This window comes from Gekko japonicus, unplaced genomic scaffold (genome assembly GCF_001447785.1).
Source record: "Gekko japonicus isolate JY-2015 unplaced genomic scaffold, Gekko_japonicus_V1.1 scaffold7, whole genome shotgun sequence".
NCBI classification, from domain to species: domain Eukaryota; kingdom Metazoa; phylum Chordata; class Lepidosauria; order Squamata; family Gekkonidae; genus Gekko; species Gekko japonicus.
The window spans coordinates 57983-82592 of record NW_015159711.1 but is presented as its reverse complement, the minus strand read 5'-3'; the positions used below and the strand labels follow the sequence as shown (position 1 = coordinate 82592).

Below are 24610 nucleotides of genomic sequence, written 5' to 3'. Positions count from 1 at the left end.
CCCATTGGGTCTTTAAACTTGTTGAATTTATAGGCATTGTTGGAATTTTGAGAAAGGGTAGTAAGTGCTACCACAAAATGGCTGCCATAGGAGGTGGGAACAAAATGGCTGCTATGGGAGGGCAATCATATAATGGTGGGAGGTTGCAAGCCACGTAGCCTTATATGATGGAGGGAGCAATTATTTCTGAATGAGTATTCCCTGCATACCCAAAGATAGTGCCTCCTGGAGTCTTTGAATTGTGTTGCGGTGAGGTAGAGGAAAGTAATGGTTGGATCTTTGCTTTAGAGAAGAAGCAAATGGCTGCTAGGCAACATTGGTGGGAACAGGACTGAAGATTACTACTTTAGCCAGTTTGGTCGAGGAAAAAATTCTGCCCAGCCTTTAACATGGCTATTGGTGATGTGTTCAACATGACAGGGAATCCAGTCACATTAAAAGGGAGATTTTTATGAGGATGTGACTTCATACTACCCTAAAGGGCAGAAGCCCCTGATTCCTACAGCTAGATAGATAGCTCCCAAATGGCACAGTATTGTTCAGGAAACACTTGGCCATTCAGGGAATACTTCCTGTGTATATTTTGTCCTCTGAGGAACCCCCTGCATATCAGCCACAAAGCTTCTGCATGTTGCAAATGATTCAGTGTTGTTAGTGGAGATTGCATTCTGTAACGTTTGTATTTTTTATTATTTTTTAGCATCCTTCCACAACTTTAAGTACTTGTAAAAGTCCCAGGAATTCAGATGTTCTTGCAGTTCTGCAGCAATGCCAGAAGGTCCGTCTGTAAAGAGGTTCCAGTTACGCTGCTCTCCCTTTGTGGGTCAGACAGTGACCAAAGTGGAAGGACGTACTAGGCAGATGAACCCTGATGAACTGAAGTCGCTTACGCTGTGCGACACTCAGGTCAGTCTTGCTGTATTAGGCTCTTCTGATATCAGACAGACAGACAACCTTTATTGGCATGTCTCTGAGCTGCTTCGCCGGAAGGGCGGGGCAGAAATTTAATAAATAAATAAATAAAAATATCAAAGATGAAAGTACATTAATTTTTTTAAAAAAACATCCAAGTACATCAAGGTAACGAAGCAATCATAAGGCCAACCCAAAAGGAAATAGATCAATTAATAGCTTCCCTGAATCGAATTGCAGACTGGAGAAAAGAAACATTAGAGGTTATGAGAAAATTGTGTCTAGAAAGTAACAACTGAACCTTGACACTGTCAGGGAGGTCACACCATGTACAGAGAAGGGAGTTTAGAAATTTTTCTCGAATCTTAATGTATAATGGACAATTTAATACAACATGGGAAACTGATTCAATAGCAACCAGGCTACAGGGGCATCGTCTAAATTCATTGGGGATTTTTTTACATCTTCCAGAGAAGATGGCCGATGGCAGTACATTAAATCTGGCCAGCATAAACGCCCTTCTTTGATGGGGATCAGTTAAAGAGGAAAAATAAGAGGCTATCTGGCCAGGTGTCAGAGATAATTCCAGATGAATTGGAGAGCAAGTTTTCCTAGCTGCCTCACTCAAGTGCTGAAATTGGATATCTAACAGCCCACTTTTAATTATCTGAAATACTATGTTAAGGACTAATTTCAACCAGTTAGATTCATGATAATCCGGCAACATTAAGAAAGTAAGAGAGTTTGAATCAGAATTAAAAGGCAAAGCCAAAATTTGATTGTCAAAAACCAGGCCTGCGCAAGGATGACACGCAAATTCGTGAAGCGTTCCATATTTTTGGCAGCACATGTACTAAAACTGGAAACTTCTAATATCTACCATCTCCCCCTTCCCTTACACTACTTATTTAAGCTGGTTTGAATCTAGTTTTACTTTCCTTGCTTCCTTCAAAGAGTTGGGGTTTGGGGGTTGATCACAGACAATAGTTTGACCAGAAGAGACAAAAAAAATGGATGTAGGCCATACCTCTCTCAGTTGGAGTCTCTTGATAGATAATGGCTTGATTCAGACATAACATAAACCTGTGGTTCAATGAAACTTAACGTTGGGCCATGGCTCAGTAGTGGAACTTCTGCTTTGCATGCTGAAGGTCCCAGGTTCAGTCCACGACATCTCCAGTTAAAAGGCTTGCGGTAGTGATTAATGTGAAAGACCTTGATCTGAGACCATGGGGAGCTGCTCCCATTCAGAACAGATAATGCTAACCTTGATAGATCGATGGTCTGAGTCATATAAGGCAGCTTCATACATAATTATGGTTAGTGTAATTTTCTGAACTCTCCAGTGATTAATCTGACCTGATGGACTCTAACCCTAGATCAGGATATGAAGCCCTCATTTGGTTTATTAAAAACACACTTAACTATGGTTTTATGTGATGAATGAATGCAGACGTCTGGCGTCAACCTGGCTTGTTCCCCAGCCATGCTCTTGTGCCTACCTGTACAGAGGTAGCTTTTCACACTTGCTAATACCTACAGATTAAGCTGCTTTCAAAGGTGTGAGGGCAGAAGATAGTAAAAATGTTGGCAACCCTGGTTTCCTTTGTGCTATCTTTCAAATCCAACCAATCTGGTGTAGGTTGTCCAGTACTTGGGCACAAGAGAGTGAAAATATTTGGCTTTTCATTTCGTTAGGTCCATGGGAAGAACTTATTCCTGGCATTTGGCACCATTCAGGAAGTGGCACCCTGCAGTGACAGCGCTTCTCCAGGACCATCTGAATGCAGGCCATCTGTTCCAGGAACAGCCACTAGTGGGGACAATACCCTTCCCTTGGAAGGAAATGCTCACCACCCACAGTGCCATCTACTGGAGGAGCCTGAAGTTGATGATTTGCCACTGCTTACAGAAAATGCTGCTAGGCAGCCCAGGAAATGGCTACGCTTCCATTTTGGTCTGTATGGCAGCATCCGAGCCAATGAGTTTGCAAGGGCCAGTAAGGCAAACAAAAGAGGGGACTGGAGAGATCCAACTCCAAGGTATGAATTGTGGAGATTGGGGGAGAAGGAAGGAAGCTACTTTGACCCATTCAGAAGAATGTAGTAATGGGCACAATCTGCCCTTGTCTTCCAGAAAGAGGGCTCTGATACAACTCCTTTAAATTCCCACTGTTATGCTTGAAATGCAGGCAAATTGGAATGCACCCAAGGGTCCTCCCAAGCCACAGTCCTACACTGGAAGGAATCTAGGTGGCCGCCTAGTCCTTTCTGGCTAGTGTACCGTCCGCCCAATGCACCGGCGGACAGCCTGCCATCTCTGGTGGAGGCCGTGTCGGGCTGGGCATTGGAATACCCCGGCTGTTGGTTCTGGGGGACTTCAGTGTCCATGCCGATGATGCGGCCTCCTCCCGATCGGTGGACCTAGCATCGTCCATGGCGGCGCTGGGACTCTCCCAATATGTAACAGCCCCCACTCATCAGACCGGTCACACGCTTGATTTGATCTTCGCGGTTGGGATCATAGTGGACCGGATTACTGCTACGGCAGTTCCATGGTCAGACCACTATGCCCTCAGGGCCCGAGTAAACGTGTCATCCCAACCCTGTTTGGGCGGTGAGCTGATTTTAGCTTGCCCGCGGAGCCAGATGGACCCATTGCGGCTTCAGATGGCTCTCCGGGATCCATTGCCCCCTGGTGACTCGTTAGATGAACTAGTCGAGGCTTGGAGCAACCAACTCTCAGCAGCCATCGACGAGATCGCTCCCAGACGCCCTCTGCGCCCTTGATCTAGGCTGGCACCCTGGTATACCCGGGGGCTGAGGCTGATGAAGCGAGAGCTCAGACGGCTAGAGGGACAGTGGCGGCGGGCTATGGTCACCTCGAGGTTGGATTACTGTAATGCTCTCTACTTGGGGCTGCCCTTGGGGCAACTCTGGAAGCTGCAGCTAGTGCAGAATGCTGCAGCCAGGTTGCTGATGGGTCTCCCCATGAGGGAGCACATTCAACCTGTGCTGAGGTCGCTGCACTGGCTGCCAATAGTGTTCCGGATATGCTTCAAGGAGCTGGTTTTGACCTTTAAAGCCCTAAATGGTCTGGGGCCTGTCTACCTGAGGGACCGCCTTCCCCCGTATGTTCCCCCAAGAGCACTGAGATCCGGGACACAAAACCACCTGGTCCTCCTTGGCCCTAGGGATGCCAAGTTAACAGCAACAAGAACCAGGGCATTCTCCCTAGCTGCACTGACGCTATGAAATGAGCTCCCAATTGAAATTCGAGCTCTGCGGGATCTTCAAAAATTCCGTAGAGCGGTGAAGACCGAGCTGTTCCGACAAGCATTCTAATAGCCCTGGCCACACTGGCCATGTTGCATAAGCACTAGCACCTTATAACGGATGGCCGCTAAATCTCAATAGGTTGAATTTATTGTAATGTTTTATGGTTTTATGGTAAGGCATTGTATCAGTTGTGATAATTGGTTTTAATTGTATATTGGTATTAATTATTGTAAGCCGCCCTGAGCTGCCTTGGCGGGAGGGCAGGGTAAAAGTGTGAAAAATAAAAATAAATAAATAAATTTCCCCAGCATCTCCCCAGGTGCCTGACCTGTTGGGCTTATTAGCTTGAATGATCAAAGAATAGTGTTGTTTTGATAAAGCTGGATCTCCTTGTAGGTCAAGTGAACATTTGGCTGGGGCCCACAATCCACCCGAAAGGAGCCATTAGATAGGGAAAGCTAGGAGCCTTAGGTATATCCTTGATATAATTGGAGCTTGGACACTGGATATAAAGACTGTCCAGAGGTCTCAGCTAAGTACTAGGAGGAGGGAGAGCCTCCAGCGGATTACTACTGATCCCTCCCATGGAAGCCATTTTTTCTTTGCTGCAGGAGTAGGGGTTGGAATATTAACTGTTCCTTTCTAGTATCTGACCTGGTTCTAGTTGACTTTGCCAATCAATAACTTTGAGCCATGAATGTGAAAAAGGTGTATATGTACTAAGCAAGACTATCAGTAAGAGAGTCTTCCTTCTGTATTCAGGCTGACCCTGCACTTCGACAGAGGGGGCTTCCTTGTCTTTTACAGCTGCCGAATTTTCCAGTGTTCTTCTCCCACTGCCCAGCCAGCTACTGACATCCTGAGCCCAGAGTTCGATCGGGAGCAAGCGCTGGAGGCCCTTTGTAAAGCCACCCCTGTGTGCCATACTCTCCTGGACCAAAGACATTTCTCAGGGCTGGGTAAGTGTGTCTGTGCTCTTCTGCTTCCTCAGGTGTGGACTGTGGAGATGTTTGGGAATCTGGGGCAAGAAATAGGAGAGGAAGAGTACATGGACACGGGAGGCCAGAAACAAAATTGTGGCGAAAGAGGGCAATAGATCATAAAAACAATTCGAATTTTATTGAAAAGTTTGGAGTGTGGCAAATTTAACATTATTGCTTTAAAGATTAGTTAACAAGGAGTAGGATTGAGATTTAAAAATGAAATAAAAGCCCATGCTGTACGAAGCTAAGCAGGTCTGTTGTAGTCAGTCAGAACTGACCATATTTAATTTACTATAAGCAGAGGAATGGTACAGGATACATTTGATCAGCATATAAAAATCCTGTGTTAAGACTTCAAAAACTGAATTTCTTCATTTATTACATTCTTGTCCTGCTTTTTCTTCAAGGCACTCAGGTAGGTGTTTATACTCCACCCCTTTATTTTCATAAAATCCCCTTGACCTATCGCCTTCTGTTTCTGCCTCCTCTTTACCCTGCCTGTGAGGCGGCACCACAGTCCAGAATGGGTTTAAGAACAGATCAGTAATGCCATCTTGAGATAATTTTAAGAATGCAATGAATTTTATTTATTAACTTTAACTTGTTCTTTTTGATGTTTTAACTTTTGTTGTACATTGCCCAGAACTCTGTGTACATAGGGATTAGGTAATTAATAAATGTAAAGTATAAATAAATAGCAAATCAAATTTAGGTTAGGCAGAAACATTGATAACAGACTCAACAGCAGCAAGAATGAAGATTGTAGGCACCATGAAAAAGTAAACAATTCCAGTCAATACACAGATGATTCAATATTTGATAAAATGCTAACAGAATTTGAGAGGAAAGAGAGTAAAAAAAGACAAGCCATTTTTTTGAAAAGTAGTTACTTACTCCAAACAGGACAAGTAAAAATATGTATATATACATTTTCTTTTGCTAGATTATTTTTGTCATGAATCATGCTTGTTAACTTATTTTTATAACCTTTTCCAACTTCCTCAACATCTTGATAAAACTCTATAATTTATACCTTTCCCCAAAGGAATTACAACATTGCATATGTCTAATGTTTCTGACGTAACTGTGTTTTGTGGTGTGTTGTTGTGTTATTTGCATCAATTGATGTTTCTTTGGTCAAGTACAAGATACAGGAAAGACTTAAAGGGGGGGGAAATAACCCAGAGAGTTTCAGGGCTGACCAAGGATTTGAATCTAGTTCTCCTTAAGAGCCAAACTAAACATTACCTTTTATGGTGTCTTTCCATGTATTCCCCACAGCCATACAGCAGCTGTCAGGAACTGGTTCCTTTAAAAAAATTTTTTAGGAGAGCCTAAATGGGCTTTTGAATGGCACTGTGGGGGTAGGAAGGGCTCCAGCCACCCCACCCCAAGCAGTTTTGCCATGTGAAAACCACATGGGGAGGTCATTTAGCTGATTTTACCACTCCATGTGGAGTATTTGTGAAGGTGAAGCAGCAAAATTTGCAAAATAACACACACACACCCGCGCACACGTGCTTTTTGTGTGAGAAAACTGCTTGGGGAGGAGGCAGGAGTCCTTCCCCCCTCCCCATGGTGCCATTCCAAGCCCATTTGGGCTCTCCTTTAAAAAAAACACACACAACAGTTTCCCACAGCTGTGGTGAGGCTGCAGGCAACATGTGAAAATGAAGGGAAAAGGTAATGTCTAATTTGGCTCTTAGTGTTGTAACCTTTTCACTTGCTAGTGAGAAGTCCATTTTTGGAAACAGTGCCGTGCTGGCTGTATAGTAATTTCAGCTTCTCTGACCTTTTAGCTTACTGTCTCTTTTTCTTTCTTTCTGTGCCCCAGGGAACATAATTAAGAATGAAGTTCTGTATCTGGCAAAGATCCACCCACTTTCCCTTGGCTCTCTCTTGCCACCCTCTGCACTCAAATCCTTGCTTGATCATGCCATTCAGTTCAGCTTGGAGTGGCTCAACAGCAAGCTACAGGGACGTGGGCTACGCCCACAGATCTACGGGAAAGACAAGTGTCCCGCGGGGCATGAGGTGATGAAGGGAACCTTTGGGCCTGTGGATGGCTTGAAGAGACTTACCTGGTGGTGTTGTCAGTGCCAGCTTGAAGTACTACCAGAAGAGATTCATGGCAACTGAGGTGCTGCATTTCCTTCCTTCCTGCCCTTTGGGTAGATCCTGTGGCAGTGGGATTCGGCTAGGCCATGTCATGGGGATGCCACCAAAAATGATCCATCCCCATCCTGGCATTTACATAATGGATCTGCATGGTATATCGTTTGTCTCTGTCCTATTACTTCATTTCTGTTACTTAGTTTCTGTTTCTGCCAATAAAGATGTTGGCTGAGGAACCATAAATGGCACAGCTAGGATAAGGAATACTTGCCACTAAGGCCATTTTTGGCAGCACCACCAACCATAGGAACGAGAATTTGTGCTTTAGCCTGGGGTCATGCCCATCTTTGACTTAAAACTGTGTACATACCATTCCGTTCCTTACGCTCTTGTGTTATTATTTATAAATGTACATATGTATTATTCAGTGTGGTTCATATAAACAATAAAGGACTGGATTCTGTTTAATATTCAAACCCAAGATTAGGAAGTGTGAATGGGTTGGGTTGGCAGTGGGTTACATCTGTATATTTGAAGTGATTTTAGAAGCACACCTGGTTTCATTTCAGCTCAAATTGGTGGTCTCTGCATGGGATGCCAAACTGGGGCAGGGTATGCTTAAGAGGTGGAGTGCGAATGATCTTCACAGCCAATGTCCAGGCAAAAAAGGCAGGCTATTAGACAACAATGACCAGGAGTCTACATTTTCAGCTGGTTGGTGCATAGCTATAACAGACAGGAGATAGTTAAAATTCTGTCTGGAAAATGAGAAGCCCAATATACAGTGAAAGTTGCTGACTTGTATTGAGCTCCCCCCCCCCCCCATGAATGCCAGTTTGCTTGTGCACATAAGTGGGGGTTCACCAGGAGAGAGCACTGCACCTTGTTACACTACCATGCTTGATCAATACCTTGGCTGGGTGTTTCAGGAAGGCTTTCAGATGGCTATCTCTAGACAGTGACTGACTCGTTCAGGGGTCCCCAACCTTTTTGAGCCTGTGGGCACCTTTGGAATTCTGACGCAGGGTGATGAGCCCAACCACAAAATGGCTGCCGCAGGAGGTAGAGCCACATGCACAGAGGAAGCCCAAGTGCAGGGGGGAAAGGGGGTAATTAAAAAAAATATCCTCCCACTCCTGCTTTTACCTCAACAGTATGGGCTTTTGTGGCTTTGTTATCTTCAGCCTCCTCTTTTCTCAGAGAACATATTGTGCCGATTCTGGAACACTCGGGCCTCTTATTTAAATATTTATACTCTGTCTTTCTTCTTAGCTGAAGGCAACCCTGCCCTAGCGCGACTGCTGTTTCGCTAGCATCAGGGTTGTGGGCCAGGAGTTCTTTAGGTATTCCAAGCGTTTTCCCTGCCAAGTTACTGGGATTGTTGAGAAGGGGTGGTGGCCTGCCTGATACCCTGCAGCGTTTCTGGTCAGGTTTGTTGATGTGGCTTGTGGATCTTTTTTGGTGCCTCCCACATCAATTGGTGGGAAGAGAACAAGGTGATGCCAAGCAGGATGCCAGATTGATGCCTAAAGATGAAGTCAACGTTCAGAGGGCCTGTGTTTCCTACCCAATGGGCTACCGTGTCCTCAACCTGAGTCAGGTTAATTGTGCAATGTTATATCATTGTGGGCAGATGTAGCCTGATCTTGCTGGTACCCTCTTCAGGTCCAAGGACAGAGGTCTCTCACCTACGCTACCCCCCACTCTATATTTTGCCACAGTTTAGGCCAGATTTTGTTTTGGAGGGCCTCTCATGAGCATGGGAACCTAGCCTGGCATGTAGATATTGCTGAGAAGTCCTGCCCAGAAATAGTAAACCTGCTTTTTAAGCAGGATTGTGGCTCCATTCAAGATAGGCTGAATATCACCTCTAGGCAACACTGAGACACCCAGCAAAATGCCTCTGTCATGTCCTGTTTCAAATTTACAGTGCAAGCCTAAAGACACTTTCTTGGGAGTAAGGAGTAGTCTTCCGGAAGATTCTCAATAGATCTGTTTAGGATTGCACCGCTAGTTTTTAGGTCCTCATCCAGCCTGTTACCAATTCCAAATGCCATGCCATGCTGATTGCAGAGAGGGATATTTCATTGCAGTCAGAGAATGTTAGATTTCCTGTCTGTACATTTTCCCAACTGCCACCTAGCTAATTCACAAAGACTTCTGTGGTAAGTTCAGTCCCTGTATATGCCAACAATTTATATAATCTAACAATATTTAATGATACTTAGAATTTATATATAGCTCTTTAAGGTGTTCAAAGCACATATATTGTCTGTCATAACCTTTCACAAACCTATAAGGTATGTCACTTTTGTCAACCCCATATTAAAGAGAGTAGGGAGAAAGAGTAGTTTGTTTGAATGTCAGAGATTTGAATTCAGACCTTTGTGGTTCACAACAAACAAGAAGAAGATTGTCAGCAAGTTTATTTTCCCATTCTTCTAAGCTTGGACAGAAGTCTAATTTCTGTTTTACTGCACAATTTTAGCTGCCGCCACCATGTATTTGAATATCTTTTCCAAAATTTTTGGCAATTTATTAGGCAGTATACCTGTCCCAGACCGGTGGCCACGGGACGTATACCCCACCCCCCAGAGACGACCCAACCACCCAACTCACCCGGGAACCAGCAGAGGAGCGGAGCAACCACGATGCCATAGCAACCGGTGGAATTGCGGCTCGGCTCCTCAATGCGGGAAGCCCCGGGAGAGACAACCTTTGGTGACCCAGAGAGTTGCAATAGCGTTGGCAGAGCACGGCCCATGGAGCGTGCACCCCGGAACCCCGCCCCAGCGAGCAGTGGCGCGGATGTCGCAGAGGGAGAGCTGAGGGTAGACACGGCGAGGAACCCAGGCGGCACCGGTGGCGTGGCCCCTGGGCCAACAGGACCGCTGCCAGCACACTTGCAACCACGCCCAGAATGCCCAGGTGGTGTCCGGGCTTATCACTGGGGGCGGGGGCAGACTGGGAGTGGAGGGGGCAGGAAACACGGGTGGTGCTGGGAGTGGAGAAGGGGGAAAAAAGGAGAGAGATGCAGAGGGGCCAGGGAGGAGAAACGTGCGACAGAACTGAGCTGAGAGAAACAGAGAGGGAGAACGAGAGGTCTCCTGCGCACGCTGGCGGAGGGACTTAAGGGGTGACGTTAACCCCGTCCCCTGCCTATCTGAGGCCCCATGGCAAACTCCTCCTTAACGAACTCCCTCCAACTCCCAGGACCATCCGCCCTGGGGGATAGCCGGACACCACGGCCAGGCCAGCTCCCGGGCCACAGACGGAGCTTGACAATACCTATCAGCATACTCTTAGCTTCCAGAAGGGAATTAAATTTTAACATGCTCCTCATTTTTCCATCCAACACCTTTTTTCTTTTTTACAAGTCCACCACATATGGTAAAAGGTTTCTACTATGTTTAGACATTTCCAGCATTTTCCTTTGTAGTTTTTGTCTACGTTCTCAATATCCTTGGGGTTATATACCATATATATATATATACTATATATACCATATGTAGACTCAGTATGGGTTCTGTAAGGGAAGATCTTGTCTCACTAACCTGTTAGTGTTCTTTGAGGGAGTGAACAAACATGTGGACAAGGGGGACCCAATAGATGTTGTTTACCTTGACTTCCAGAAAGCTTTTGATAAAGTTCCTCATCAAAGGTTACTAAGTAAGCTCAATAGTCATGGGATAAAAGGACAAGTCCTTTTGTGCATCAAAAGCTGGCTAATTAATAGGAAACAGAGAGTAAGTATAAATGGGAAATTTTCTCAGTGGAGGGTGGTAAGCAATGGGGTACCGCAGGGATCAGTACTTGGTCCACTTCTTTTTAACTTGTTCGTTAATGATTTGGAGTTGGGAGTAAGCTGTGAAGTGACTAAATTTGTGGATGATACGAAGTTGTTCAGGGTGGTGAAAACCAGTGAGGATTGTGAGGCAGTCCAAAGGGATCTGTCAAGGATGGGCAAGTGGGCGTCAACATGGCAAATGGGGTTCAATGTGGCCAAGTGCAAGGTGATACACATTGGAGCCAAAAATCCTAACTATAAATACACATCGATGGGGTCCGAACTGGCAGAGACTGACCAAGAGAGAGATCTTGGAGTCGTAGTAGATAACTCACTGAAAATGTCAAGACAGTGTGCAACTGCAATAAAAAAGGCCAACTCTATGCTAGGGATTACTAGGAAGGGAATTGAAAACAAATCAGCCAGTATCATAATGCCCCTGTTTAAATCAATGGTGTGACCTCATTTGGAGTACTGTGTACACTTCTGGTCACCACACCTCAAAAAGAATATTATAGCACTGGAAAAAGTGCAGAAAAAGGCAACTAGAATGATAAAAGGGTTGGAAGACTTTCCCTATGAAGAAAGGTGTGGGGTTTTTTTAAGTACCCGAGGGTACACTTCTATTGTTTTTTTACATTATATACTACAAACATACATACAGGCAACACCCAACTACCCCCAACAACATATAACATATAACAAGAGACTTTTATCATTTCTGCTTAATTCTAAATTCATTATCTATTTTGCTAAGCTTATCTTTTCTGCGTTCTCAAATTACCACATTTATCTATCAGTTGTGTTTACATTATACCAATCATAGAATAAAAGTCCATTCTGTGCCGGCACTCATCTCAAGTGTCAGTTTGTCATGTTCCGCCGTTTCAAGTACTCTTGTTTCGTTGGTATTTCCATTATTTTCCAATGTTTGGCAAATACTATCCTTGCAGCTGTCGACATATGAACTATCAAATACCTATCTGCTTTGTCAAAGTCTTTCAGAAATATATTCAATAACAGTATCTCTGGAGTAAATGGGATATTAGTTCTTGTTATTTTTTCCATTATCTCATGAATCCATCTCCAATACCTCTTTGTAACATCACATACCCACCACGTGATAAAAAGCCTATGAAGAAAGGTTAAAGCGCTTGGGGCTCTTTAGCTTGGAGAAATGAGGCCTGCTGCTTAGTAATATAATTTTTTATTTGGAACTGTTAACTATCCTCTCTTTTTCTCATTTTTTAATATTTTAAAGCTTATTCTTGGTTTCTTGCCATTCAAAATAAATTTGTTTATCCATCTCTGCCACTCTACCAATATTCTTTCTTCTATATGTATAGGTAGCATTTGGAATACAAAAATTAGTTTTGGCAGTACATTCATTTTGATTGCAGAAATTCTTCCCAGCCATTAGATTTTTAATTTTTCCCATCTGGATAAATCTGCTTGTATTAATTTCTAAGTCTTCTGATAATTGTTTTTTAAAAGATTACAGTTTTGACCAGTAACATTTATTCCCAGATATTTAATGGGATCAGTGGCTACTGTACATTCCTTACTCTTTATAATAACTTCTTGTTACATTAAAAATTTTGTTATCATTTTGTCTTCTTCCTGTCGATTTTGTACCCCGAGAAGGATTCAAATTCTTCAATATGTTCCATTACGTACTATAACAATTCTGGGGGATCCAAGACTGTTACAATCACATTGTCTGCATAGCTTTTTATTTTAATTTCTACATCACCCAAGGGGGTGTGGCATGGCACGGCAAAATGGAGGATGCTTGAGCCCGTCGCTTCCACTCCCTTACCTCCCTATTGACTGAATCCTCAGTGGCAAGCAGCAGAATATTATTTTAAAAATCTGAAACATACCGAGGGAAGCAAAAACAAACCTCCGTAAAAGGCATATTATCCATTTGGACACTGACGAGAAATGAAGACCACGCAAAATATAGAGGAGCACAAGATGGCAGATGACACTATGGTGGCTACACAAAGGGAAGTGATAATAACTAAAAAGAATTTTACTGTACCTATGTTAACTTTTGAAATGAAAACCGTGGAAAAAATATTGAATGTGCTGAAACATTTGGCTGATCAGTTAGAGGAGATTAAGACTTCATTAAAACAACTTTTTAAGTTGCCGAGAGTGCAATGGAAATGACCCTGTCGACACAAGAAGATGTGCACAATCTTCAAGGAACAGCAAACAAAAGAAAAGTTTGTGATATTGGAAAACGAGGTTAAAAGGTCTAATCTGAAATTTCAAGACCCAGATGAACACTCAGTGAGCCCAACAAACTTATCAAGCTACCTGGTGAACTGCCTGGCAATGAAGTTACATCTGGAAGAAGGAATAGCACCAGTAATAGTGCCTGCTTTCCGACTTGGTTCCCTAAATAACCCCTGGAGAATTGGACCAAGAGACATTATAGCAACTTCTGCTGATATGTGCACAAAGAAAAGAATTTTAAATGGCGTGCAATCAAAAGGGTCTTTGTAATATCAAGGAAGACAAAAGCTAGCCTGACCTTGGTAGCGCAGGCAAGCTGGAGCTTGTCAGATCTCAGAAGCTAAGCAGTGTTGACTGTGGTTACTACTTGGATGGGAGATTTCCTTGGAATACCAAGTTGGGAAAACAGAGGCAGGCTTTTTTCAGCCACCTCTCTGAATATCCTTCAGGCCCCAGTAGGGGTTAGTCACCAAAGGTCACCGTGACTTCCAGGTGTAGACACATGCACACACACACACAAATACCAAAGGGGGGGGGGGGAAGGAAGACAAAAGCTGGGTTAGTTAAATCTTTGTTTTGTTTCAGAATCACCACTAAAGTGGCTTTCACCCATGATGCAAGCATATTTCCATTATTCAAAATATAATTATGCAGACTGGTCAGTGGTTCTGCTAGACTGGAGCTAAAAGCCTTACAAAACTCCGACAAAAACAGTTGTTGCCTGGAGCAGTACTAGGAATGCTGACTAAATCATTAATGGGATTCAAAATAATATTTTAAAATAATGAATGTGATTATAAAGGTATAATGTCAAAAATATATCTATGCTGGACAGCACTAAGCCCCCTAGATAGCAGAAGTTATGGGAAGTGGACTGCAGGATTGATATGACAGAATCTCATTGGGAAGTAATATGGAATTCTCCTAACTGTTTATCTAAAATATTCAATATAAGATTTCAATTTTTTTTAACTCTCAACACGTTGGTACCTCACCCCAATGAGGTTTTCTCATATTAATAAACCGAGCTCCCAAAATGCTGGGAAAATTGTGGTCAGTTCAGACGTTATAATACACTGTTGGTGGGGTTGTGACCTTACCAACAAATATACCTCTTTAGTGCAAAGCCTGTTTGTATTTTTAAAATATGTGCATATGTGTGCATGTGAGTGTGCATGCACCTGGAAGTCATGGCGACCTCTGGTGATTGACCCCTACTGGGGACATGAAAGATATTCAGAGAGGTGTCTGAATAAAGCCTACCCCCGCCTTCTGCCTCTGGTATTTCAAGGAGGTCTCCCATCCAAGTACTTGCCAGAGTTGACCCTGCTTAGTTTCCAAGATCTGAGGAGCCTGGGTTTTCCTGGGCTATCCAGGTCAGGGCAAAGCCTGTTTGATCAGTGTGTATAAATTTGGTATACATTTTCTTAGTCTTTCTGCCATTACTGCAGAGGTCATTTCGGGGGGGATCGCGGGGGATCGCAGTTCCCCTGGGTGAGGTACAGGGGCGGGGCACATGACGAAGCCCCGCCCCCTGCTTCCGGCCGCCCCGCTTCCGGCCCTCATTCAGGCAGGAGGAGGCAGGAGAAGAGGGAGGGTAAGTTGCTTCCTCCCTGCCTCTCCCCCCCCCTGCCTGCCTGGGGCCAGGGAAGGCCTTCGCGGGGCTTCCTCGCACTCCCGCCGGCCTTGCAGGTCCACCGCTGGGTCCCTCATGGGGCTCAGCAGTGGAGCTGCAAGGCCGGCGGCAGCGGCCGGAACCGTTGGGGGCGGGGTGTGTGGCCTTATGACACACTTCCGGTGATGTCAGGGGGTGTGGCCTTATGACACACTTCCAGTGATGTCAGGGGGTGTGGCATATGCTAGAGTTATGCTAATGAGTTCCCCTAGCTCTTTTTCTACAAAACGACCCCTGCATTACTGTAACAAAGATTTTATAGTCTACTACGTTCAGCAGAGAAATAGGTCTATATGACTGTGGTTGCATCGCTTCCTTCTTTGTGTATTAACGTTATATACTCCTCCTGCCATATTAGAGGTATTGGCTTTCCTTCTTTTATCTCCTTCATAACTTTTTGTAATGGTATCATTAAACCTAGCGGTTCCTGAAAGATCAACATTATTGCAGGATTTTGTTTAGGCTAGAGATCCTGCTCCATTGGCATACCTTTGCTGAGGGAAGCTCATGCTGAACTAGATTAATGAATGTTAAAGGACCAGATAAGTTATTTTGGCAGAGAGGCCACAGTGACACAGATTAGGGCAACCCCTCCCCCTCTATTTACTACCCTTTTCCTTTAAATAGCAGCCTGGCTACAAGCCATTAAGCAGGGAAAGCTTTTCCTGGTGTGGAAATAAAGTGGGGAGAGAAACTTCATCTGTTGAATGTCTGAACGTGAGGTTGCTGCTTAAGAAGCAGGTAGGGTTGCCAACTCTTTCTTGGGAAATTCCTGGAGAAGTTTTGCCTTCTGAAACTGCCATTTCATCCAAGGAGAACTGATCTCTAATCTGGAAATCTGTTGTAATTTTAGGAGAACTCCAGGTTCCACCTGGAGATTGGTAACCCTAGAAGCAAGGCCAGGTTTTAAAAATGGCAGCCCTTACATGTATTTGAGGGTATCTGTAGAAAAATTACACCTGCTGAGATTTTTAATGCAGCCGTTTTAACCTCTGGGTGGGGGGGAGTGTACATAAATAGCAGCTCTTGGTTTACTAAGCAGTAAAGAGCATCTTCTGTGGTTGCTAGGCAACCACAAGCATCAAGCTCCTGAATACAGCAAAAAAGAATCACTAGGCTGGAACATAAATTTAGAGCTTTAGCAGGCAAAAGTGGGTGGAGAAAGAAAGGACAGGAAGTAAAGTAGGAGAGGGAAAAAGTAGGGCCAAGAGGAAGCTAGAAAAGTGGAAGGGAGGGTACTTAAGTGGATAGGATACACAGCTGGGCTCCTTTCCTGAGCACATACATAGCGAAGATGTTAAGTCCGGCGCTTAACAATGAGTCGGAGAGTGATTTCAGCAAAGACTCAAGTTTATTCAGCTCTTCGTTCACTTCTTCGACACGGTACAACATCTGATAGCCCGAACAGTTTGCCCATTGAAACTGCCCGGTATTTAAACATTCCCGGCTAATATAGCCACTCCTACTATACACATAACAACCAATCCGGTTGAGCGCATAAGGACCAATCACAAACGTTCCCGCTTGCAGCTTGCTTGAATGTGATTGGGTCGCGAGTCTTGGACTAGAATCCTCTGTCCAAGACGAAGCTTAACATTGCTTCCCTATGTGATGATTCACATAAGACCTCCTGTACTCATGGCAGCTATGAATACATTACAATTCCCTCCCCCCTAAGCAAAAATCATCCTGAACAATCGTAATCACTTAGGTAGGTGGGTGCGCGTCTCGTTCGCTGAGACCTACGAGGTGAACTCGTCTCAGGGCACCTTTCCCTCAGTGGTACTCCGTGTGACTCTGGGACCTCAGAGTCAGGAACGTCCCCGTCCGTTGCATGCGGTTCAAGATTAGGGGTCTGCCCTATCTCTTGACCGCTACTGTAGCCCTCAGGCCCTACAGTACCTGCCTCTTCTAAAGGCCATGGGGGTTCCTCCGCAGACTCAGCCGGCTGCACGGTAGGACGGTCAGTTGCCCACCGCTGCCTCAGCTGGTCTATGTGCCTACGCCACTTGCGTCCATCTGCAAGCCGTACCACATACATTCTAGTACCGATAACATCGGTGACAGTGGCAGGAAGCCACGAGTGACCACTGGCATAGTTACGAGCATACACTTGCTCACCCTTTTCGTACGTCCGGACCTTCGGACTCTCGGTCTGTGGTTGTGGTTTCAGATCGTTCAGATCTGGATGCAACCTATCTAACAGCGTTGCTAAACGGCGACCCATTAACATCTCGGCCGGGCTGCGGCCTGTCGCCGAACAAGGGGTAACATGTTGTCTCAGGAGAAACGAAGCAAGTTTCACCCCCCAATCACCACATACCAGCTTTGCAAGGGCTTCTTTAGTTGTTCTCACCATTCTCTCGGCCTGCCCGTTTGAGGCCGGGTGAAACGGCGCGGCCGTCATTTGCCTGATCCCGTTATCAGACAAAAACCTCCGGAACTCCTCGGAAGTAAATTGTGCGCCGTTGTCACTCACGAGTACGTCAGGCAACCCGTGAGTGGCAAACAACTGTCGCAGCACTGTGACGACAGCGCTAGAAGTGGTCGATCGCATGTGAGCCACTTCTAACCATTTGGTATAAGCGTCTACAATTACCAAAAACATTTGCCCTTGTACTGGCCCTGCGAAGTCGAGGTGCAATCTCGACCAGGGCTTTCCCGCCGACTCCCATCTCTGAGGAGTGGCGGTTGGTGGTTCAGGCCTAGCCTGCTGACAAGGCTCACACACCCGAACCCACTCTTCAACGTCGGCGTCTAGCCTGGGCCACCACACATACCCGCGAGCTAGCGCCTTCATATGGACCATGCCGGGATGGCCCTCGTGAAGTGATTTCAGCACTTTTTCCCTGAGTTTGTGAGGGACCACCACCCGGCTTCCCCACAAAAGACATCCCTTTGACACAGACAGCTCGTTTTGACGCATTTTGTAACACGCAAATTCTGGCTCCACGGAGCCCACAGGCCACCCCCTCCAAACCCAGTTCAAGACCCTGGAGATTACAATGTCTTTAGCGGACGCAGCCGCAATGTCCTTAGAGGTGATCGGAGCCTGGAACAGTTCATCAATCGCTAACACCTCGCTAGCTGGAGCTGGGTCTGAGTCCAGGCCAGGCAGAGGGCAGCGACTCAAAGCGTCCGCGTGACCAATCGCCTTACCCGGCCGATGTTCTAGGTCGTAATCGTAGGCGGACAGGAACAGAGCCCACCTCAGCATCCGCGCTGACATGATGTTGGGAAGTTGCCGGTCCGGGGCAAAGATTCCCAACAGGGGCTTGTGGTCGGTGACAAGGAGAAACTTCCGACCATACAAAAAGTCATGAAACTTTTTAACTGCTGCAACAAGCGCCAGTCCCTCCTTGTCGATCTGGGCGTACCCCTTCTCCGCGCTTGACAGTGAGCGGGAATAAAATGCTACGGGAGCTTCCTCGCCGTTTGGCATCAAGTGGCTGAGCACCGCCCCCACCCCATAAGGAGATGCATCCGCAGCCAACACCAACATTTTATTATCATCATAATGAGTCAATACTGCATTGGACACCAGTAACTCCTTGACTCCTTTGAACGCCCGTTCCTGCTCTGACCCCCACCGCCATTTGGCCTCTTTGTGCAGGAGGGCATGTAGTGGGGCCGCTACCGACGCCTTGTGGGGGAGGAAGGCGTGGTAAAAATTGAGGAGTCCAAGGAATGCTTGGAGCTCCTTTTTGTTCCCTGGACATGGGGCATCCTTAATTGCCCTCACCTTGTCCTCTGTGGGGTGGACACCATGTTCGTCGATCCTGAACCCCAAAAATTCCACACTGGGAACACCCACTATACATTTGGACTGTTTCACCTTAAGTCCCGCTTGAGAGAACCGTTTCAGTACCTCTCGAACTCTGCTCATGAGTTCCTCATCGGACCTCCCAGCCACCAACACATCGTCAAAATAAGGGACAGTCCCCTGAACTCCCCTCAGTAACCCTTCCATGAGGCCTTGGAACACTCCTGGAGCCACGTTTACCCCAAACTGGAGCCGGTTCACTCGAAAAGCCCCTCTGTGGGTGACGATTGTCTGCGCCTCAGCCGCCTCCCTGGTCACAGGCAGCTGTTGGTAGGCTTGGGCGAGGTCGAACTTTGCAAACACTTTCCCCCCTCCCAGTGACGCCAGGACGTGGCTGATTACCGGGACAGGGTAGGAATGCTGCTGCAAGGCACGGTTGATCGTGCACTTATAGTCAGCGCATATACGGATGGAGCCATCCGATTTTACTGGCGTGACTATAGGCGTCTCCCATTTGCTAAATGGGACTGGCTCCAATACTCCTTGGGCTATGAGCTTGTCCAGCTCGGCTTCGATCCGTGGTTTAAGCGGGATTGGCACCTTCCTATACTTCAACCGTATAGGTGTCACAGATGGATCGAGCTCAAAAGACACAGGGGGCCCTTTGTACTTTCCCAGACCGCCCCCGAACACATCAGGAAATTCCTTATATAGTACAGCCCATTTATTTTCCGATACTGCATTCACTCCAGTAAGTGCTATACCGAGTGGTTCAAACCACTCCAACCCAAGTAAATTCACCCGGTTACCTTCGGCAATCAAACAAGACAATTCAACACATTTCCCTTTAAACTCGACCATGAAGGTGTCCCTCCCCGCCAGAGGAATGCGCCTCCCCTGGAAATCGGACACCTGCGTTTCAGCGGCTTTCAAACGCCGCCGGCTCCTGGTCGGGAACATGCGCTGCCAGGTGTGGGAGGACAGGACGGTCACGGACGATCCGGAGTCGACCTCCATGCTGCAGGGCACTCCGTTGAGGTAGACTGTGACGTGGATCTTCCCCGTCCCTCCGACTCGACGAACCGCAGGCTTGGTTGACAGGCTCGATGTCGTCTGACGGTCGTCCTCACGATGTGCTGCTCGTGAGCGTTGATTCCGGGGTGATGCTTCTGGCGTGGACCTCTTAATTGCTCTGCAGGCTCGAGCGATGTGGCCCATTTTGCCACACTTACGGCAGGTGACGTCTTTCGTCCAACACTGCTCACGTGGGTGCTTCCCGCCACAGCCTGCGCAGGCTGGGCTGGTCGAAGTCTTCACTGGGGTCCGCTGGTCTGCTTTCTTCTTGACGATGCAGACGTCACTCAGCTTACCCTCGCTGTCACTGTCGGCCCCCTGGTGGTGAACGCGCAGCTCCGTCGCTGCCAAACGCTGACGCACCTCTCGGGTCGACTTGTCGGCTGCTTCCGCGGCGATGGCCTCGTCATAGGCAGCTGCCCAGGTCAGCTCCTTTCTAGCGAACAGCCTCTGTTGCAGCCGGTCGTCCCTCATACCGCACACGAGCCGGTCTCGGAGGGCCTCTTCCACATTCGCGAAGTTGCAGGGCCTTGCCGCCTTTCGTAGGGCAGCCACAAACTCCGCCACCGACTCGCTGGCCGCCTGACCCCTCTTGTAGAAGGCATGCCGGCACGCAATCTCCGACGGCTTCGGGGAGAAATGTGCCTGCAGCTTCTCGGTCAGGTCCTTGTACGAGACGGTCGAGATGTCCGCTGGTGCCACCAGGGACCGGGCGATGTCGAACACGCTCTTTCCGCAAGAGCTCAGGAGCGTCGCCCGCTTCTTCTCCTCCGTCGTGATGTCGGAGGCTTCGAGGTGGAACCCGAACCTTGACAGGTAGGAGTCCCAGTCCTCGGTCGCTGGTTCGAAGGCCTCGAACTTCGGGCTATTGGCCATCGTTGCAATCGCTGCCACCGGCTCTGGTGGTGCCCGTTGCTGACTGGCCACGGCGAGCTGCTGCTCTTCGTTGTCCGTCGTGGGTCTGGATGTAGCGGGGCTGCCTACCCGCACTAGCATCCCATCCTCGTCGCCAATTGTTAAGTCCGGCGCTTAACAATGAGTCGGAGAGTGATTTCAGCAAAGACTCAAGTTTATTCAGCTCTTTGTTCACTTCTTCGACACGGTACAACATCTGATAGCCCGAACAGTTTGCCCATTGAAACTGCCCGGTATTTAAACATTCCCGGCTAATATAGCCACTCCTACTATACACATAACAACCAATCCGGTTGAGCGCATAAGGACCAATCACAAACGTTCCCGCTTGCAGCTTGCTTGAATGTGATTGGGTCGTGAGTCTTGGACTAGAATCCTCTGTCCAAGACGAAGCTTAACATTGCTTCCCTATGTGATGATTCACATAAAACCTCCTGTACTCATGGCAGCTATGAATACATTACAGAAGACCTGCCTTCTGTGCAGCACTGTGAACTTTCAACATGGAACCAGGGTGTCTCCATTTCATTCTGACTCCTTCAGCATATCAGATGGACATTAGATGTGCATCAGAATGATACATGGTACTGTTATTCCCTAAAAAAGGCCAAATGTAACAAGAAGAAATTCTGGAGCAAGAGAAGCCTGATCCCCCACCCCCATTTCTTTTCAGCTCTGAAGGGCTTTATTTTATTCTCATAACTACCATCCCTTAGGGGTTGGATCAGGGGCAAGTTCTGCAGGAACTAGCAGCTGTTTTCAAAGCCAGCCTGAATATATGAAGCATTAGTAAAGGACAATGTCTTTGGGCATGGGCAAAAGTGCCTTTGCGCTCAACCACTGTTTTCAGCATGAAGAGCAGGGCTGGCATCAAGGGTTGGTGTGGTCAGGCATCTGTCAGGGCCAACAGCCTGGCAAGAAGCCTGCTGCCAACTAGAGATGTTTGGGCCCGTTCACTCCCACCAGGTGATGGCTCTAGTGGCCCCTGTGACATCACTATCTTCTTTTATGGGTGGGATGCAGGCAGAGCATGATCTTTTTTTGTGCTCCTTTAAGCTCCTTTTAGTGATGGTCAGAGCACAAGGGGTAAGTGCACACACTGGAGCTAGATATAAGGGTTGGAATGGGGGGGGGTCACTAGAAAGCATCTTGTCGACTCCCTCCAAACTTCCTGGAGCTAGTCCGAGGGGGGGGGGAGTAGTAATTCCCACAAAGACCTGAATTCCTATACCTCTGCTTTTAAAATTTAAATACTTAAGTCAATAGTGTAACCAAGCCCAACCCTAAGCAAAGATGCAGTGTATTGAAACTTTAGCTAAGGGCTGTTTAGGCAAATGATGTTAAGTCAAAGTAGCTCTTATAAGACAATAATTTCTGTCCACAACTGACAAATTATAGGGTAGGGTTAATCATATTGTTAGTCATATTGAACAAAAGACAATGATTGTACATTATGTCGATGTAATCAAACCAGAACTGATTAATGCTTGTCTATCCTGCCAACCTAGCAGTTCAAAAGCAAGAAATTGCAAGTAGATAAATAGGTACCGCTTCAGCGGGAAGGTAACAGCGTTCCGTGCGCCTTGGCGTCTAGTCATGCCGGCCACATGACCATGGAGAAGTCTTCGGACAGCACTGGCTCTTCGGCTTGGAAACAGAGATGAACAACACCCCCTAGAGTTGGATTCAACTGGCTTTCGAGCAAGGGAAACCTTTACCTATTAACACCATCTGGGGAATAATTTTAAGACTGCATTGTTATATTTATTGCATTTTAACTGGAAATTACATTGTATTCATGTATTTTTATTTATGTAAATTGCCCAGAGGCCTGTGCATTCAGGGAATGGGCGTTTCATAAATCCAAAGTACAAATAAATAAAATAAATAAATTTTGGATACCTTTTCTTGAGTAGTGAACCATTGTTTCTTCATCTTTAACTCTGCGCAAATGTTCATTCATGATAGCATCAAAAAGGGCTAAATATTCTACAAACTTCAGAAAAATTCCATTGTTAGCAGTGTACAACTTTTCACTTGTACCATGGAATGCCAATATAATGTACTGGGTTGAGACACGAGGTAGTGAGACATGAGGTAGTTTATTGTATTTCAGCTCGGATACAGACAATGAGAGCAGGACGGGAGGTCTGCTTAAATCCCCATTCTCAACCACACCCAAGCACACACTCACACCTGTGATAGGATTATTTACAGTGCACCCCACATCCCATAGGCTAACTCTTGGATCCTGGCTGCCTGATAGGTGCGCCTTAAGATCTGCACTGTCTATTGTCTTGAGAGCGAAGCTTGGGCCGCTCGCATGTTCATGTGTGGACCCGACCACGTGCGTGGTCTATGTAAGAACACAACAGCCAAGTTTTGCATGCCAAGAACTCAAGATTTGTTGCCAATATTGTTTTTCTTGCCTGATTTTCTGCTCATAAATATCAATTGTTTTTCCTTTATATAAACCAATGTAAGTTTTGCAGGTCTGGTAGTTTTCTAAACGGAGAGTATTCCTCTCATGTAAAGACAGAATTGCTCCAATATTCTTCCAGTCTTTTGAACCTGGTTCTTGTAGAGCTGATGCACCATTTCTTTTACAACCTACAGCAAAAACAAACAAACAACCCTCCCCTCTTTTGAGGTGGAATATATCAGCCACTTGATACTGTCCATGGGGTTTTCCTGTTTTCCACGGGAATTAAGATTGCTGGGGGAAAGATCAACAACCTCAGATATGCAGACGATACCACTCTAATAGCAGAAAGTGAAGAGGACCTAAAGAGCCTCTTGCTCAGGGTAAAAGAGGAGAGCGCAAAAGTGGGCTTGAAGCTCAACATCAAAAAAACTAAGATCATGGCATCCGGCCCCATCACTCCTTGGCAAATAGAAGGGGAAGTCGTGGAAGTAGAGACAGACTTCACGTTCCTGGGATCCCAGATCACCGCCGACTGTGACAGCAGCCATGAAATTAAAAGACGCCTGCTCCTTGGGAGGAAAGCGATGGCGAACCTAAACAGCATGATAAAAAGTAGAGACATCACCCTGCCAACAAAAGTCTGCATGGTCAAAACAATGGTATTCCCAGTAGTCATGTATGGCTGTGAGAATTGGACTATAAGGAAGGCCGAGCGCCAAAGAATAGATTCTTTTGAACTATGGTGCTGGAGAAGACTCTTGAGAGTCCCTTGGACTGCAAGAAGATCAAATCAGTCAATCCTAAAAGAAATCAACCCTGACTGTTCCCTGGAAGGCCAGATAATGAAACTGAAGCTCAAATACTTTGGCCACCAAATGAGAAGGGAGCACTCACTGGAGAAGACCCTGATGCTGGGAAAGATTGAAGGTCAAAGAAGACGGGGACGGCAAAGGATGAGATGGTTAGACAGTGTCATCGATGCAACGAACATGAAATTGAGCCAACTTCGGAGGACAGCGGAAGACAGGAGGGCCTGGCGGGAGCTGGTCCATGGGGTCGTGAAGAGTCGGACTCGACTGTGCGACTGAACAACAAATATCAGCCATTAAAAATCTTTTGTTTTTTGAGTCTTTGGGAAAATCATATGATACAACCTGCTGTGTTACTTGTTGTACCATAAGCTGTCACAAATTATCACAGCAATAGGTAGGCCAGTTAAGCAGGGTCACTGTAATTCAAGCCAGGCACAATACCATCTTCTTTTGCAGTCTTTGCAGTCCTTGAAATCCTCTTTTTCCTCTGTGTGTTTTACTAAAATATCTCCAAATTGTGAAACTTCTTTCTTAGGAGATCTTAGGAGCACCACATACAGCTTCCTCAGTAGTAGTTTCTGTTGAAAAATAGGCAAAAATACTTAAATACTTGGACGTTTGCAATGG

At 46.2% G+C, this 24610-nt stretch overlaps 1 protein-coding gene across 1 annotated transcript; it reads left to right on the top strand.

Moving 5' to 3' along the window:
* The first annotated feature begins 768 nt into the window (after positions 1–768).
* On the top strand, positions 769–7312 carry NEIL2 (nei like DNA glycosylase 2). Its single transcript, XM_015408996.1, has 4 exons — positions 769–906; positions 2611–2954; positions 4953–5149; positions 7008–7312. Exons 1-4 carry the CDS (start codon positions 769–771, stop codon positions 7310–7312), a joined length of 984 nt encoding a protein of 327 aa, XP_015264482.1.
* Positions 7313–24610: the final 17298 nt, after the last annotated feature.